Source organism: Dioscorea cayenensis, chromosome 19 (assembly GCF_009730915.1).
Source record: "Dioscorea cayenensis subsp. rotundata cultivar TDr96_F1 chromosome 19, TDr96_F1_v2_PseudoChromosome.rev07_lg8_w22 25.fasta, whole genome shotgun sequence".
NCBI classification, from domain to species: domain Eukaryota; kingdom Viridiplantae; phylum Streptophyta; class Magnoliopsida; order Dioscoreales; family Dioscoreaceae; genus Dioscorea; species Dioscorea cayenensis.
The window spans coordinates 457,373-475,665 of NC_052489.1; the positions used below are offsets into that span (position 1 = coordinate 457,373).

General features: G+C 33.8%; 3 protein-coding genes across 14 annotated transcripts in view; all 3 read left to right on the forward strand.

Moving 5' to 3' along the window:
* The window catches only part of LOC120250083 (probable inactive protein kinase At3g63330), a 30,962-nt gene extending 26,551 nt beyond the window's left edge, over window positions 1-4,411 (forward strand). For 8 of the 10 annotated variants that reach the window (XM_039258848.1, XM_039258852.1, XM_039258851.1 and 5 more), the window contains 4 exons: window positions 83-137; window positions 1,228-1,377; window positions 3,894-3,982; window positions 4,164-4,411. In XM_039258848.1, coding sequence (XP_039114782.1) covers window positions 83-137; window positions 1,228-1,311 — 139 coding nt within the window. In that variant the 3' untranslated portion in view covers window positions 1,312-1,377; window positions 3,894-3,982; window positions 4,164-4,411. The other 2 variants (XM_039258845.1, XM_039258846.1) reach the window with 2 other exon arrangements.
* Window positions 4,412-5,858: 1,447 nt separating this feature from the next.
* On the forward strand, window positions 5,859-10,228 carry LOC120250084 (heat stress transcription factor A-2c). 2 transcript variants are annotated; one of them, XM_039258857.1, is made up of 4 exons: window positions 5,859-6,244; window positions 8,646-9,505; window positions 9,693-9,759; window positions 9,860-10,228. In XM_039258857.1, exons 1-2 carry the CDS (start codon window positions 5,990-5,992, stop codon window positions 9,399-9,401), a joined length of 1,011 nt encoding a protein of 336 aa, XP_039114791.1. In that variant the 5' UTR covers window positions 5,859-5,989; the 3' UTR covers window positions 9,402-9,505; window positions 9,693-9,759; window positions 9,860-10,228. The 2 variants fall into 2 exon arrangements, with proteins under 2 accessions (XP_039114791.1, XP_039114790.1); XM_039258856.1 differs by having other exon boundaries at window positions 8,646-9,759.
* Window positions 10,229-12,556: 2,328 nt separating this feature from the next.
* Window positions 12,557-15,232, forward strand: LOC120250272 (protein indeterminate-domain 7-like). 2 transcript variants are annotated; one of them, XM_039259069.1, is made up of 3 exons: window positions 12,557-13,304; window positions 13,416-13,815; window positions 14,628-15,232. In XM_039259069.1, exons 1-3 carry the CDS (start codon window positions 13,127-13,129, stop codon window positions 14,989-14,991), a joined length of 942 nt encoding a protein of 313 aa, XP_039115003.1. In that variant the 5' UTR covers window positions 12,557-13,126; the 3' UTR covers window positions 14,992-15,232. The 2 variants fall into 2 exon arrangements, with proteins under 2 accessions (XP_039115003.1, XP_039115004.1); XM_039259070.1 differs by having other exon boundaries at window positions 13,422-13,815.
* Window positions 15,233-18,293: the final 3,061 nt, after the last annotated feature.

The following is an 18,293-nucleotide window of genomic DNA, read 5'->3' on the forward strand; positions in this document are numbered from 1 at the left end:
AGATGCCTGTTTAACCACATGATTTTACTTATACTATGGCTTTACCCGTTTATTTTATGCATGGAATACTAATATTATGCAGCTTTCCAAATGCTTGGGCTCTGAGGTTAGTTCGGCAGCTATTAGTTTGGCATCCAGTAAGTTTTATGATTTTATGGCCAACTCCTGTTTATAATGTATCAAGCTAACAAAATCTATCATTCATTGACAATGAGTATATGATTGATACAATTGGTTAATTTTACTGCCTAGAGACTCCCTTCTGTATCCTTTTCAGATTGTCATTCTAGAAAAAGATAAACCCAAAACTGCCACCTAAATATCCTGTTAAGCATTGGTACATATTGTGTCCTTTTTGTTTTTCTCATAATGTCATTTATGCATGTGACATTGGCTTGCAACTTCAAATTCACCTTTGACCTTCTTCCTTATAAGAAGACAATTGTGTTTGGACCTTCCAAACTATGATATTGAACAGATTAAGAACAAAACTCCTGCTTCCTTGCTGATATGGTTGAAACTTTTATTAAATAAAAACTGTTTCATTGTATTGTTTTAGAATTTCTTGCCACGCTTTCACATTAATGTGAAATGCATGTTTTAGATGATATCATTTGAGAATAAAAAAAATTGTTGTGTCCAACGATTCAATTTTGGTTCGAATCATCAGCTGAATAAATCAAATAATTCTGTTGATACATTCGAATAATTAAATGTTTCACAAGTACCGAACTAGATATATTGTCATAATCCAAAATTTCCACAAAAATCGAACCATTTAAACCATGATCGTGAGCAAGTGTGTAAATATACTCCTGAAAGAGAAGTGGATATAGGAATAGGAAGTACCTTTGCCTAGATCCATCTTTATCTAAATATCCTTGTAATACTTCCATTTTCATTTCTACTTAAACAGAAAGCAAGGGGCATTTCTTGGGTTATATTCATTAGTTAACATTCATTCTTAAACCAAATTACTGCAGAGAAATTTTGAGTGCTACGCTAATGCTGCTATTTATTGACCTTTTTTATAAATTTTAATAGAAGCACAAATTCCTTCCAGTCAATTCTAGGAGACAAATGCTTTTAGCTAGTTTTCAGCTGTAATTTTTTTTAGATGAATTTCTAATTCAACTGACCTGTCTTATAAAGCTAACTTTGTGGGAAATTAATTTTGTTCAAGCTTGCTGGAATTGATTGCCTTATGTAGTTAAAGTTATGATGCAGGAGGACCGTTTGAATGTTGATGATGCTCTTCGTCATCCCTACTTTCAAAATCATCCTGGAAGGAGAGCTCATGGTGGTGAATGAGCTTTGCTTGACTTAACTATTTGGTAGTGCTTCTAAGGCAGCTCCCATCTTCTGCTTTAGCTTTTGGTAAGAAAAATGTGTTGTATTTGCTTGTGTCTTATATTTCTTTTCTTGTGATCAGTTGTGTGTATGTGTGTGATTTTAATTTAAGCACAGTTGAATGAGGTAAAATACCAACCCTGTCTTTTGGTCTGCCATTTATCTTGGACAGTTTGTAAATAGTTGTTGAGCAAAACTAATTGACCAAACTTAAATTAAAAACTATGAAAAATTAAAGACAACTAATTTTCTTATTATGAATTTTATGACTGTTTTGTTACTTGCTATTTATTTATTTTTTTTATATTTTTCTATCTGAGATTATGAATTATGCCCTCTAATTGAACATAATTCTAGGGTCTGATAACAAACTCAATAGAAACTTCAATAATCTTTTATTTGCTGAAGCTTTTGTCATCATTATTCATTACCAGGGCTTTTGAGTGTGTTGTCAAGTTCTGTAGATTTTGTCTAGATTTATATAGGGATCTTACAAGGCAGAGTACCAATATTAGTGAATCTACTGCCCACCTCCTTTCTTAGTGTAACAAAAGAATTGCTATTGCAGTAAGCAAATTTTTAGGCATGAAGGTTGAGAGTTTTTTATTTAAATACCTAGGAGCCAACATCAACCCTAACAGGTTATCTATCACCCATTGTCAATTCCCAATTGATAGAGCTAAGACAATTGTTAGTGGTTGAAAACACTGGTAGAGCCATCCTATTTAACTTTTCTTTACTGTCCATTCCTACTTGTATTTTGTCCTCCTATGCTATCCCTGTTTCAATCCTTGATAAGATTTCTAAGACAGCGAGGGATTCCCTGTATGGTAGCAGTAGTAATGGTAATAAGTTCCATTTTATTGGTTGGAGCACTACTACCCTTGATGTAGCTGAGAAGGGTTTAAGTATCAAGAACCTTAGGCAATCAAAAGTTGCATTAATGGCCAAAGATCTTTTTGTTGTCCTCGACATTGATGACAGGCATTGGGTCGATATTTTTAGGACTAAGTCCAGGGAGTTCAATAGTTGGGATTCTTGGGAATGCCCTAAGATTCACAAATCATCCTGGCTATGCAAATCTGACTACAAAACTGCGGAGGTTATCGGGCTAATCTCTGGATTAGCTCCTGTAATCCTAATTCTGTTGATTTGTGGAGAGATCCTTGGTACTTTGAAGTTCCCATAACCTACAAACATATATTTGTTAATATGCAACATATCCTTTTCTGATCTCATTGAAAATGACACTCTTAATGTTGATAAGTTTTATTGTTTTTTTTGGGTCAAATGGTAGATTTGGATAAACTAAGTTAAAATTGGACCCTCATTCTCCTGTGTGCTCTTCTAACAAATTAGCTTGGTGTATAATCATTTGAGCCTTGGCTATCAATTTGAGGAAAACTGGGGGGCTTGGACCATATTATTGAGAATGCAAATTGCATCGAGAGTCAAAATATTTTTATGAAATTTTTTTTCATGGCAAACTTCCACTTATGCTTATATTTATAATCTAAACATTGCCCCTGCTGAGCCTTGTGTTTTTTTGTGGCTTAAATCGTGAATCAGTTGAGCTTGTGATTTGGAATTGTAATGAGAGCAGGATCTGTTGGAACTTGGCTGCTTCTTTTTCTGGTGTTAATCTTGATCAGATTGCAGATCTATTTTCTGGAGATCAACTATTTCCAAAAGTTCAAGTCTAGGATTGGTGACCAGAGCTTTGAAGCTTTAGTTGCCTCCTCTGCCTGGGCTTTATGGGGTGCCAGATGCAATCTCATTTTCAACAAATCTAAGCTTGATTGTCACCTAGTTTTTCAGAAAGTGCTTCAATATATTAAAGAATGCTACAGCATTTAGAAGGTAGTACCGTAGTATTTCCCTTTTCTCTCCCGGTGCTTATTCTTCTTCTGTTGTGTTTTGTCATTTGTGATGCTTAATGGGTAAGGAGTTCTGTCCCCTCAGGCTTGGGTTTTGCCATTGTTACTGACTATAATCAAATCATTTTTGCAAGGCCAGTAGCTGTTACAACTGAGTCTAGTTTAGTTGCTGAATTAACTGCTGTTAAAATTGCCGTGAAGTATTCCTGCTAGGGGAGCCTGCGGCCTGATTATGTTCATACTAAAGATTGTTGTGTCACTTGGAGATTTACGGAAGTTATTAAGGAATTCAAATCTATTCTTCACCGATTTTCATTGCTCACCTAGGAGGGTTATACCAAGAGATTGCAAAACTCGTGCTGACATTTTAACGAGGCATGCTCGGCTTAGATTCTAAATAGTTATTGGACTGGTAATTTTAACAAGACATGCTCGTGTTTGTTCCATAGAGGGCTTGAACTCCCAAGATGGTTATTGGAGATCACTGAAGAGTCCAGGCTTAGATTCTAAATACTTCTTGTATCTTGTTGTTTTCTGTACCTAGTTGGTATTAATTGCTTCAGCTCCTTTTGTCAAAGTGATAATAATAATAAATAAATAAATAAATAAATAAAATGCTGTCGAATGATTTTTTCACTCACTAACTGAAATTTTTATTGGTTTCAGTTTTGATTTGTTCACCTTGCTGTTTGATATAATGTTAAGAGGCTGACTAGCACTAGTAATGCTTGTGGGAGAAATGCAAGAACCGTAAGGTACGCTTGACAACGCCTAATTTTTTTGTTTTTGTTGTTCAATTGCAGTACAAATTCTCTGTTGATGGGAAGTTATAGTCAATGACTCGTGTTTGTGAATTTGATTGGGCCAAAATAAATTAATCTGGAGATTTTTGACTTGTATCCAAATTCTAGACATTTGATCTTTTCTTAATTCCAGGCATCCAAACATTCTTTTTACAAGATAAGCTCTCAGCGCCAAAATGGTGAAGAAAAATCTAGAAGGATAGTCCACCGACCAAACCCACTTGACTGAGTTTCTAGTGGATGACAAAGCATTGGATGTCTTCATTTATTATTTATTTTTTATTATTATATTATTATTCCTGACTGCTATTGAGGTACAAAGCCAATGAACTGTTCCAATTGATGCTGTGGTGATCCATTGCCTTTGTCTTTCTTTCTTTATATGGCCACTTGCATTTCTCTGCTCTTGTGGTCATTTTCCTCAGTGTCCCTATCTTCAATGATGGGGATGTTGAGAGGACTTGCCTTTTCATTTTTGGAACCCATGCCCTGGAGCCCATTCATTATATTTTATGGAGCCTTCCTCTTGCCACTCTTTCTCTTTCTCACTATGCCTATCTATGTATTTACCTCAATTTATATTTTATAGAGAAGGCACCAATTTGAGTTGAAGCTCAGTTGGTGTACAAATTTAGGACAAATTATAAGAGATTATTATAACAACATTCAGGGGAGTAAGTATTTGTGTACTCATAGTTTTGAAATTGATGAATTAGATAACAAGTTTTTAATTTATTAATTTTGATTTAAATTAGTGGTTTGCTGATTTCGAATGTATGAGGGTCTGTTAAAAATATTCAGAGTATAAAATTTGTTACCTGTTTTTGTTAAATCTCAAGCGGGTTATGTATATATACACACTCTTGGAAAGGTTCCATATTGCTTGCAGAATGTAATCCAAATGAACATAGAATTTAAGTCTATAATTTTAGTTTTAATGATATTTGTGGTAGTAAAAAAAAAACTATTGAAATAGAACAGAAATATATTGAGATATTTTTGAGATTTTTCACGGATTACCGTCTGGACATTTAAAAAGTAAAGCAATTTTAAAATCGATCGACAAATCTGTTTTTTTGGGTAACAATATGAACATTATATACGGTAATAATATACTCAGAGGTAATAATATATTAGAAGGTTAATAACGGTTTCTGAGTATTCTATACATACATAATAATTTCATACAAACAATACATACTAAATAAAATGATATGCGGATTTTTTTCAAAAGTAAATAAATAAATAATTAATTACAAACACTTGTTCAACGGAATGAAAATTGATTGAAAGCATGTTTGATCAAAGGTTATTATTTGGAATTTTGGAGTCAATGACTTGTCCCATAAATATCACACCCCCGTGATTTTAAGGAAGGGTCAAAATACATAACATTGGATGTTTGATTGGTCTTTTATGCGATGCGTGGACATAGTGTTATCCATTCCCATTCAAGGTCAACCTCACGGTATTCTTCTCAACGCGTCTCAACATATATCTCCGTGATAATTTACAATTTTATTAAATAATAAATATATATATATATATATAATAACTACCCACAATAAAAATAAATAAATAAATAAATAAAAATCTAAGTAACAGTGACAATATTTCTGTGGGCGATGAAGAAAACATCCTTCCGGGAAGCTAAAACCAGACTTCGACACCATCAGTTCCAGAACCTTCCATGATATCTATATTATATTATTATTATATAATATAATATTTATAAATATTATTATAATATTATTATAATTTATAAAATATCGAAGTCTCTCCACCTCTAGAGAGTCTAGAACCTTCTTCGCTTCAATTAATAAAACCCTTCATATCTTTTCCTTCTTCGTTTCTTCTCCGACTCAGTGATTGTTCTTCTTCAACGATTTCCATCTTTGATTCAATCCATGGACCGTCTCCCCAATCTCGTCAAGGAGGAGTTTCCCGGCTAATGGCCTCATGCCCTCCTCCTCCTCCTCTTCTTCTAGCTTCCTTCCTCGCCCCATGGATGGTCTTCATGAGCTTGGGCCTCCGCCATTCCTCACCAAGACCTTCGATGTTGTTGATGATCCCTCCACTGACCGGGTTGTCTCTTGGAGCAGGACTAACAATAGCTTTGTTGTTTGGGATCCTCACACCTTCGCCTTGACTCTGCTTCCCCGATACTTCAAGCACAACAACTTCTCTAGCTTCGTTCGCCAGCTCAATACCTATGTGAGTACCTCTTTGCAATTATCAGCTCATTAGATTGAGCTTGTTTTTCTTTTTTTATTCTTCTCTCCTTTTTTTTTATGTTTCTTTTGTTTCTTTTTATTGTTAACTTGTTGGAGATGCGAAAGTTGTTGTCTTTGATCTTCATATCCTGTTTTCTGTTTTCATCTACATTAATTTTAATTGCAGTGCAAAGTGTTTTCTTGTTTGTCTTAAAAGAGAAATTAATTGATCATGTTCTTGGAATCCTGTTTTTGTTAGTAGTTGTTTACTTCTTCCTTTTTTTCCTCTGTTTCTGGTATTGCAAAATGAGGTAAAAAAAGAACATGATTTTATTATCTTGGGGGACAAAAGTTCTCTCTTTTACTATTTTTGTCTTAAGTTTACTTTAAATTAAAATAAAAAAACTTTTCTTTAATCATCCATGTGACCATGTTTTAGTAATATCTTTGGTTTTTTTTTGTATGTCTTTCGTTGTAAACTTTAAGGAGGATAGAAATTAAAGGCCGTTTGTATTAATCATGCATAATAGTTAATTGTTTCTGATCTCTTTCTAACATATCTCCTTAATTCTCTTCTTACTACGCTTGTATGTTTGTCTATTTGAGCTTAGTAGAGTAAACATCAATGATTTGTTGTGATGTTTTTGCTAAAGTTAATTCTCTTTCAGGGGTTTAGTTATGTTATCTGGTATATATTTATTGCTTCTGTTTTTCATCATAATAGTCTTTTTTTTTTTTCCTTCTTGTGTTCTTTCTCGTCTATTTCTACTTGTTTATGATCTTTATATATAAATGCCCCCATTGCTTTTTTTAAAAAAAATAACAAAAAAATAAATAAATTTTTGTAGATTATGAAATACCAAAACTGCCCTTAACTGAGGTGGAGGGGAACGGTTATTCTGATATTTCTGTGTGGGGTCTCATTATTTTGATTTTCTTAGGCTTTATATAGAGGTAGAAGTTGAACACTTTGCTCAGGTCTAGTAACAAAAACAGATAAAATGAATAATGCTAAGTCGTATCAAGTCTTTTCTTTCTCTCTCTCATGTAAGTGGCTCACACTCAAGCATAAACTAGCTATAAATTCTACCCATATAAAAAGTCAGTGCTTTATTTTTGTGCTTTCGTGGTGGTGGAAAGGAGAGTGGGCCTTGTACTGAATTCCCCTACAGCCTAAAGACTACGAAATGGGAGGCTGGCGTTTGAGCACGTCTTCTTTCAGGATCATCTTTTCTTATATATTTTGTTATTTTTTAATGGCTATTGTCTTTTTGTGTCTAAATGATCAATGGGAAGGGGGCATTATATCTAAGAACTTGCTTTCTACAAGATTCTAGAAGAATGAAAGTTCAGCAGAATATTACATTTTAAATATGATTTGTCTTTTTGTTGATAAATTAAAAAAAAAAAAATTAAATGCCATCTTGTTTCTCTTTGTTATTCAGATTTTTAGTTAGTGTAGGACTCTGTAGGTATCATATTGCTTTTTATGTATAAAATAGTATGCTTTTTCAAAATTCATAGGCGGGAAGAGACCTTGAGGGTTGGATGTGATTAAATTTTTTTCCATATGATGAACTTGTCACCTTCCAGCCTTGCTAATTTATCTATTTGGTTTTGTTGCCTGTTTGCCTGCCTGCCTGCCTGCCTGCCTGCCTGCCTGCTGCCTACTTGCCTCTGTGCCCTGTGTTCCATCCTTGGGTTGAAGAGGGAAGGGTTTCATGTTGTAGTTTCAATATGGGTTTAAACTTTTGTAAAGCATACAAGAACTAAAATATGGGATTGTTAGTCTCGTGGGTTGGGAGCTAGTCTGCATTGCTAGTTCCGATTCTTCCCATGGAACAACAGAAGTTATCTGCACTTGTGAACACCACGTGGAACTATCAAATTGTGCTTATCGACTGATTTTATGCTCTTAAATTTTCCTGTAGCTTTGCTGAAGGGACTCTCGAAGAAGCGAAAACAAGAATGTTCTGTACTCATAGGTCAAACTTAATACCTCCACAAGATTGTTTTACAATACTACAGTTTTTACGTTTTTGCTAGAATGCCTTATAATTTCAGCAGACCCTAACTTGTAAGATTAATGGAAATTATACGTCATTGTTTTCCTCTTTGTTCATATAAAGGCAGGAGAAGATAGAAGATATTTTAATATGCTGGTTCATGAAAATAATTTGCTGAATCAAACTGTGAAGATGATAGCTGCTGCTGTAATCAATCATTGTACAAAGCCTCTCACAAAACTGTTAAACCGGCAAATTATCAGCTTTTGTGTTGCGGAGTGGCTTTAGATGAACTGTTAATTCTTCCTTCTCATCTCTTTGTCTAGTAATATTCCTCTTACCTGTTGATGCTCTGAATAAACAGCTTTATATGACAATGAATGATGGTTCCTCCAGGGTTTTAGAAAGGTTGATCCAGATAGGTGGGAGTTCGCAAGTGAGGGATTCCTCAAGGGCCAGAAGCATCTCCTCAAGACAATCAAGAGGAGGAAGCCACCTTCTCATGCTCTTCCTCCCCAGCAGCAAGCTCTTGGGCCATTCCTTGAGGTTGGAAGGTTTGGGTTGGATGGAGAAATTAATAGGCTAAGGCGTGATAAAAACATGTTGATGTCAGAGATTGTTAAGTTGAGGCAAGAGCAGCAGAACACCAGGGCTCATCTCCAGGCTCTAGAAGTGAGACTACAAGGAACAGAGCAAAAACAACAACAGATGATGACGTTCTTAGCTCGAGCAATGCAGAACCCGGACTTCTTACAACAATTGATTCAGCAGAAAGAAAGGAGGAAAGAACTTGAAGAAGCCATGACCAAGAAGAGAAGGCGACCAATAGACAGAGTGCCTGATCCTGGTGGTGCAGAAACTAGTGGAAGTCGGGACCTAGAGACAGAGTTGCGGGATCTTTATGGATATCAAGTCACTGAACTGGAGAATTTAGCTCTGGAGATTCAGGCTTATGACAGGAATATTGATGGTGAGGAAGCATATGATGAGAAGCAAGGTGGTGCAGGTGAACTGACAGATGATTTCTGGGAGGAGTTGTTGAATGAAGGGATCAGTGAGAAGAGTGGAGCAGAACTTCAAGGGCAAGATGATGAGGATGTGAACTTTTTGGCTGAGAAACTGGGCTATCTCAGTTCCACCAGCCCAAAGTAGTAGGGAAGGCTTCATTCAATCAACTGATTACCACTAATTGTTCCTTAACCAGTTTCTTGTTTCAATAATATCAGCCTGTCTTGATCAAGTCAGATTCATTCCAGGTTGTTTTTTGTTACTGGCAGGACAACTTAGATATAGCTTGGTAGATTTTAGAGAGCAAGGCCACGAACTGAGCTTCTTTCTATCCATCCTCTAACTACACCACTGATCTCATCTGTTGTTCCATTTCGTGTTTAGGCTATTACATTCATCGCCCTTTATGCCTTTTTCTTTTTCAATCTTGAGCAGATTGCAGAGTTCCAGTGACAAATACATGCAAATTTAATCTGAGGAGCTTAGAAGCATGATGGGAAAGGTTATCTTTGCTTCTTTATATACCCACTTTATATCTATCAGTGGATTATTACTATTCGCTCACTAATTTAATCTTTGTGTTTAATGTCAACACAATTCAGCTGTTTCACTGATTCAAAGTAGTACTGATGTGGCATTGCTGGAGAGGCTGCTGTTGTATGGCTAGAGTTTGTGCTTTTTGTTGTGGATGTCTTCTTTGTGGTTAATGTTGACACCATTTAGCTTTTTGTTCAAATTTGACTAGAGAAGGCTGCTGCAGTGTTCATTAATCCTATTCCTATCAGAAATGATTGAAATTCTTGTTGTAGCGTTGCTGTAGAGGCTGTTGTTGTATGCTAGAATTTGTGTTTTGGTTGTGGATGTATGTATGTATATATGTATTAGTTGTGTCTTATTTTGACTCCTGGTTCTTTTGTATCAATTCTTACTATTTTTTTTAAACTGCAATAAATTTTTTTCTGGTTTTTCTTTTTCTTTGTTGTCATTTTAGATGTTTAAATGTAATCAGATGTATCATTTGGTTGTCAAATTCTACCGGGTAAATTTGTACACATCTGATACTGCTCATCCAATCATTATTAGATCATATGGTTCTTGTTGGACCTGTTTGGCCAATGATTGGCCCAAACTTGCTTGGTAACTTGGCCCATATTATAAAAAATATGAATTCCTTTGTTATCTGAAAGAGTTTATTAGGTGGCCAGATAATGCGTGAGTTTGATCAAGCTGAAATAAATAAATAAATAACCAAAAACCTTATTGGCTATTACTTCATTCTAAATATCAAGAGTTCAAAAATTATCAAGTCTTGAAATATATATATATGTATATATATATATATATATATATATATATATTTGACAAGTTTAGCATGCTGATTTATTTTCGCAATAAAAGAAATAATAACATTAATCAAATTAAATAGTGAAACATCCTAACATTATTGTATTTTTTTTTTTATGAAATATGGGCAAGCCGTGTGTTGGGAGATGTACAAATACTATCTCAATACATTCATGCTTTCACTTTGTGTGAGCTTAAATTTAAACTAATTTTTTTAATAAAACATATGAATATCCTATGCAAAGTCTTATGCCAATAAACCTAACCAGAGATTATTGACGTTGTATCTAATCTTTTAAATAAAATTGATTAAAGTATGGTGATAAAAGAAAAAAAAAAGATTGGAATCCTCATATTCCTTCATGCTTATCCACAATATAGTGTTTGCACCAAAAGGATGCATGGAATACCAAAAGAAAAAGGCTTCCAAGAGATAAGTCCATGCCCAATTTTTAAAAAGCAATAACAGATCAAAAGGAGATGCAAGAAAACCAGAAGAAAAAAACAATGAAAAATCAAAGGGGGAAAAAACTCATAACAATCAATCACAACAAGTTCAATCAATCAAACTAAATATGTGATACAAAACCTTTGCTCAACAGAGAAAAAGATGGTCATAATAATAATAATACAAAGAAATGGTTGGAAAAAGGAACCTTGGGCATTGGTTCTCTCCTGATTACATCAATCAAACAACCAATAATGGGTTTGTAGATGCCGCCTCTAATGCAAAAAAAGGCGTTGTAGACTTGCCTTTTTTAAGTTCTGGCTTCCAAATCTTTATTATTATAAAAGTTCTGATTTCCTTTATGCTTTAATTAAGCCTACATAAATGAGTCTGTCTATCAAGTAATTTTATTTTTATTGACCAATTTATTAGATAATATATTCACAAATGATTGACAGCTATTCAATAACTATGAAACAGTGATATTGATGATATCTAAAAGTGATTACTGATAATCAGTATAATAAGCTCAAAGTTCTATAGATTAGTAAGCTATTGTGTATAAACAACATTACTTGAGATACATACATACATACATACATACTTATATGCATCAAATAATGCTATTTATTTTTTAATGATTCTTAAGAATATGTATGTGTAGTATGCATGTATCTGATCAAATATATATGTATGTACATATATACACAGGTGTGCGGACTAATGGTTTGAAACCACAATCATATTAGATAAAATTAATAGATGTATATTAGAGTATATATCAAACCATTCAATTACACTCGACTAGTTATAATTAAGAACAATCAAGTTATATATTTTTTCTACAAAAACTACAGATATCATTATATAAAACTTCTGCTAAATATTTTTTCGGTAGTCAAGTCATTTTATATGATTTAATTAATTTATATATATATATATATATATATATATCACCATTTAAATTAGCATGTTGATAATAAAGTAGGGTCATAAGATGTATAAAACCAAATGAAAATTCTACAAGGTACGTATGCCTATGTATGTATTTATGGATGTGCAATTATGAATATCTAAAACAATATATAAGAAAACAAAAAGAAAAAACCTAATATCATTCCATTCAAAAGAAACTCCTTTTTGAAGGTTTGGGTGTTTTCTAGCAAGATGAAAAAGAAAAGGAAAAAAAAAAGTGAAAGCATTCATGCTGAAACCTTGCAAGCTTAAGCTATAAAGCACAAAAAAGAGAATAAGAAGGGAGAAATTGTGGAGATAAATAAAAGAGGAAGGATTTATTGATTCTTGATCTCATCCACATCTCCTCACCACTTTCTTTCAAGAATTCCCTTTTTTCTTTTAATATTAAGATTACTTATTGCATAAACAATGGAAATAAAACCTATACAAACATGTATTCATGGGTGATAACTGGAGAATTATAAGGTATACATAGAAGGGGCAAAAAAAGAAAAATTGAAATGATATGAAGAGTCTGATGATGGTGATGATGCATGGTGGTTTATATATGTCTTCTGTTTTTGTTTTGTAGTGTTATGTTGTCTGCTGCATGGAATGATTGCATGTGTTTGAGTGCTCATGGAAAGAGATGTATGCTTGTTTATTTTCAAATGATGCACAGCTGCAGGACCCTAACAATCATGTTTGTCTTCCCTTCCTACTTTGCATGCATGTCAATCTTAACTTGAAATAAAGATAATTAATTAACCCCTCATCTGTCTGTCTGTCTGTCTCTCTATTTATAGAGCTCTGTCTTAACTTGTGTATATATGTTTGTTGACCTTTTAGTTTATTAAGAAGATCAACATATCAGATGCTTATGTAATCCTGTGTATCTGTGTTTGATGACCTTACAAAAGTTCATTAAGGTGAAACAATATATATATATAAGAATATATTAGGCTTTCAGATATATAGGTCATCACTAGCTAGGGAGAAGAGAAAGACAGGTATAAAGTTATAGTGAAGCCTTTTGCAATTGAAACACTACTAGTGAAAAGAAGAAGAAGAAGAAGAAGAAGAAGAAAGAGAAGGAGAAAATAAGCAACTATAGTTCTTCATGTTCCCAGGAAGCAGCATGAGCAACCCATCCTCCATCTCTGATGAAGCAACAGGCACTGCTTCCTCAAATAATCCAAACACTTTTAGCCATCTCTTCATCCCCATTTCTCCTCCTCCACTCCACCACCAACACCAAACCAAACAAAAGAAGAAGAGAAGCCAACCTGGAAACCCAGGTATGTATTGTATTGTATTTAAACAATATTTACATTTTTAGTAAGTAATAATGTAATATGTACAAATAAATGAATAAATAAATAAATATTGATGCACATGCATGATTGAAGATCCAGAAGCTGAAGTTGTAGCGCTATCTCCAAAAAGTCTAATGGCAACCAACAGGTTTGTGTGTGAGATTTGTAACAAAGGATTTCAAAGAGACCAGAACCTTCAACTTCACAGGAGAGGACATAACCTTCCATGGAAACTGAGGCAAAGGAATAACAAGGAGGTGGTGAAGAAGAGGGTCTATGTTTGTCCAGAACCTTCATGTGTTCACCACCACCCATCAAGAGCTCTTGGAGATCTCACTGGCATCAAGAAACACTACAGCAGGAAGCATGGAGAGAAGAAGTGGAAGTGTGACAAGTGTTCCAAGAGATATGCTGTTCATTCTGATTGGAAGGCTCATATCAAGAACTGTGGAACAAAGGAGTATAAATGTGATTGTGGTATCCTCTTCTCCAGGTCATCATCTTTTATTTACTTAATTAACCTTCCTTCCTTTCATTTCCTTTTCTTTTCCTTCTTTCTATATATCTATCTTTCTACACACACACACACACATGAATAGACATATAAATATAACTCAGAAAGTGACAAGAAGATGTTTCATGTAGTTCAAAGATTAATATATGCATGAGTGCATGACTGAACTCCATAATTAACATCTAGAAGATCTGGTTTGATCTGATCTCTCTGTGAAGAATATAGTTATGTATATATATAATTGAAAACTGTTTTCCTCAATGACTTAAAATGCACAGTTCTTCTGAAAATCAATGGAGAGAAACAGTACAGGCCTAACTGCATGCATGCATGACTGGTCTGAGAATATAATGATAACATTGGTACTATACACACACTAACACACACATATTCATGTGTATATATATAGACACTGTAAAAGTGTTTCAGTAGTTTTGTCAGTGATATGATTGTGATCATGGCAAAAAAAAGTAACTGACCTATTTCACTTCTCACTCTTCCCTTCTTCAAACCCTAATGAAAGACAATGATGCAGCTGTTAGGGTTTCAAGCATGATATAAAATTTCTTAATTTAGCATGTTAACAGAATATATGGATGATGATGATGATCTGTAAATTAATATGCACTGCATTATCTTTTATTGTTAATTTGAGAAGATTCATCAAAAATTTGTAATTCATTTTATTTATTTATTTATTTTTTTAATATTTTGTCAATTTTCATACTGCATTACATTAATTATATATCAATATCAAAATCATTTTTCATTGATCAATTGAGTGCATGCAGGAAAGATAGCTTCATCACACACAGAGCTTTCTGTGATGCGCTTGCCCAAGAAAGTGCAAGAGTCATCGCTGCTGCTGCTGCTGCTGCTGCTGCCTCAGCCACCACCACCATCATCCCTCCTCCTCCTCCTCCTCCTCCTCCTCCTCCTCTCTATCTCCCTTTTGCATCATGGAACCCTAATTTTAGCACTAGTACTCCAAGCTTGTTATTTCATGGCAAGCCTGAAGACCAGCTTCTTTCAATGAGTACTACTAGTTCACAGCATAATAATAATGCAATGGCCGTCATGAGCACCACGGACGGCTACAATGCGTCCAGATTGAGCTTTGACGTTGGAGATCTATCCACGTGGCAGAAAGAATGACCGTTTGACCAGGGACTTCCTTGGAGTGGATGATGATGGGAGCATGGGAATGGATATGACCACTCGCGGTGAGCACACGGCGCCATTCGGAATTCCCACTTGGAGTGATTTCCAAAGTATTTAGAGATGATTGATTTATTTTCTTTCTTTGTTTTTTTTTTTCTAGATTTAATTTGACGATTATTATGACGATGATGATGCATGCTTGATGCTTCTTAGTTAAATGTTTGTTTGTTCTTCAGATTGTGTTTTTTTTTTAATTTTTATGAAAACATTTTGGCTACTCAGTGTTTGATATATAAATATCCACACCTCCTTTATTATTTATTATACACACGTACTGCAATCATGTTATGTGTTTGTGCACATCAACATGAAGATAAATGCCCTCCATTATATATATATATATATATAATGGTTGTAGTTCTATTAGAAAGATTTGAGGATTTGATAAGTAATTTATAATAAGATTATTATTATTTAGATAAATACAACTAACACCATTCAAAAATTATCAAATAAACAGATAAATAAAGTGATGTATCATAAACAATGACAAGTACAAATTGTTATAATATGTTTTACTCTACATTTAACTGACTTATCATTAAATCATGTATCTGTTATTGAAGATTTTTATTTTTATTTATTATTTTTAATAAAATGAACATATTACTATTCATATATACTAGCTATTCATCTTTTAAGTGGGAAGGAATTCAAACTTTTTTAATAAAATTCTCGTACCTTAGTATTTAGCTACAAACATCAACTATAATAATAAAATGTTGGTACAACTATATATAGATATTAATATGTGATTGAAAAAAGCACTTACATGAGCTCTTTCTTGTCATCATAGCTCCCTAGGGGACCCCAACTAGCTTGTTATGGCATCGAGATCTATGCATTCATCCCATCCATTTGAGAAGTGTTAATTTTTAGAGCTACCAAAATTAATAAATTAATAAATTATCAACCGAGTAAGAAGTAAGAACAAGTTTATTTCAGTGAGTTCCTTGAATGAGCAAATGATAATGAGATAATTTTAAGAGGAAAAAAAAGCACTTTTTTCTTTTTTTTTCTTAATCTTTACTTCCCAACCTTGAGCATGGGCAAGGGAGGCTGCCAAAAAGGAGCCAAGTCAACCAAATTGAGATGGTCCCTTATATTTTATATATAGGAGCTACTATAATTCCTGGAGAAAGAGAAAAAATAAATAAATAAAAAAAGGGTAAAAATGTCAACGCGTGCAGGGGGCAAAATGAAAAAGTAGAAAAAAGTGAGAGAGTAAGGACGAGGCGCAATAACTAACCAACTGGAAATCTCTCAGTGGTCTTTTTCGCCTGCTTAACTTTCTCAAATCCCATGCTTTCATGCTTGCATGGGGATTGGAACTGTAGTAGTCTCATTACATATGTTTGCAATTTAGTTAATGAAAAAAAAGGAGCCACATAAAAAAAGAAAGGTATTTTAATTAAAAAAAATAAATCACAACTTCCTCCGGTTTCCGTTATTTCCATCCTTTTATTTTTTTTCATTTTTTTCTTTGCTTTTTTTTTCTACTCACTTCTGGTAAGAGACTAGTGTTTATTTATTTTATTTTTTTTTTAGTATGTACTGATTTTTTTTAAAAAAAATAAAATTATAATTTATCTATTTTTATATTAAAAAAAACACAAATGCAAAAATAATTGGTGTTTCTTTACCATCAACTCAATGGGGGCAGAAAACCAAAAATGTTCCCACAACAGTAAATCAAAGATAAAAGAAAAGGGCAAATTAATCACTGTAAAAGTTGAGCTGCTAATGAATATTGCAGTTATATAATTTAGTCAACAAATTATATGTTACCACTTTGACAAGTAAAATCATCCACTGTAATTAACTGTTATGCAGTTATAAAAAAATAGCTGCTTTTTAATAATAATTAGTTCAAGAAGATAACAGAACAAAACCATATATAAGTAATGCAAAGCATAATTCAAATGCCAGAAGGGTCAAAACATATATGCATCATATATCAAAGGTGGTGGACACCATCACATGGTTTGTGGAGAACAAATGTTCTTTGCCTGAAAACTTTACTAAAGAAACAAAGTGATTACGAATATTCAAAGTGAATGAGAGAGAGAGCAAGTTCTAGGGATTACCTAAAGAGGTTTAGATGTGTGGAGGGATATACTGACCAGCTTTTAGAAAGGAATAGAGAGGAAGAATATGCATGCATGTGAGCAGCAGCAGCAGCAGCAGAAGTGGGTACTAGTACAAATACATACCAATTGCCTTGCCTTCTTTACTTACTTTTATATATTCCTTTCGTTTGCACAACCAGACAAATCTAAAAGTTCTCTTCTCTTCTTTGCTGGGCATCCTACACTGTGCCATCTCTATCTTCTCTCAATAAGTTTTCTAATTATTAATTCCTTTTTCTTTTAAAACCCCTCAATGCCTTTACATATGCTTCACCTCAATAATGGTGCCCATAAACCTGTGCATGATATGTAGGCTTTAGTACAATTTGTCACCAGACATGATAATTTGATTCAGGTTTGCTGTTTAAAAAGCATCTCTGTAAGCAAGGCTATAAAATTATATGGAAAAACAAATATTTTAATTATTGGCATTCTTACATTTAACTGAAAATGTCATGTTTGTAAAGTTTAGAGATAATATTTGGCATGCAAGTTATCATCTTCAAATTTGAAAATGGCAGGGGCCCAAGACTCCCCTTCTTTTGTGGACACCACAACCATTTACTTGAAATGTGTGCAAGACCAGAAACCAAGAGTGCAGTCTTGTCTAGATCTGCAATGAAAAGCTGGTTCCTGATTTTGATGAATGTATTGTTGTGCTGAAGGCCCCACTGTTCCTTGGATGCATATCCAAAACAAGGATCAAATTTCCTGCAATGAATTGAAGAAGCAAGAGTGATCTTGTCATTGTGTGCAGTTCATTTAAACCAACAATGGATGTTCATTCAATTACCAGAGTGTCATAACAATGGAGATATTGTTGCCCAAAACTTCATTGTTCATTCAATGGAGTTATGTGAAACAAGAAACACAGCACATTTTATAAAAACAAGAAACGCAGCATGCTGATCATCAGATACACTATAGAACTTCTGGTAAAACTCTTTTCTGCAAATGAAGTCAAATGAACAGGAAAAACATTATTACAGTACTTTCTAAACATGAAACAGAGCACTATTGATATGTACTGTTGTTCCTTTGTGGTCTGTTGATCTATCTCATCAAATTTACGTGTTAAGTACTTCTGCACTGGCAGGTGATAACATG

Coding starts and splice junctions, on each gene's coding strand:
- LOC120250084 (XM_039258856.1), top strand. CDS start 5,990: ATGCCCTCCTCCTCCTCCTCTTCTTCTAGCTTCCTTCCTCGCCCCATG. Junction 6,245..8,645: donor TTCGCCAGCTCAATACCTAT/GTGAGTACCTCT, acceptor TGGTTCCTCCAG/GGTTTTAGAAAGGTTGATCC.
- LOC120250272 (XM_039259069.1), top strand. CDS start 13,127: ATGTTCCCAGGAAGCAGCATGAGCAACCCATCCTCCATCTCTGATGAA. Junction 13,305..13,415: donor AAGCCAACCTGGAAACCCAG/GTATGTATTGTA, acceptor GCATGATTGAAG/ATCCAGAAGCTGAAGTTGTA. Junction 13,816..14,627: donor TGTGGTATCCTCTTCTCCAG/GTCATCATCTTT, acceptor GAGTGCATGCAG/GAAAGATAGCTTCATCACAC.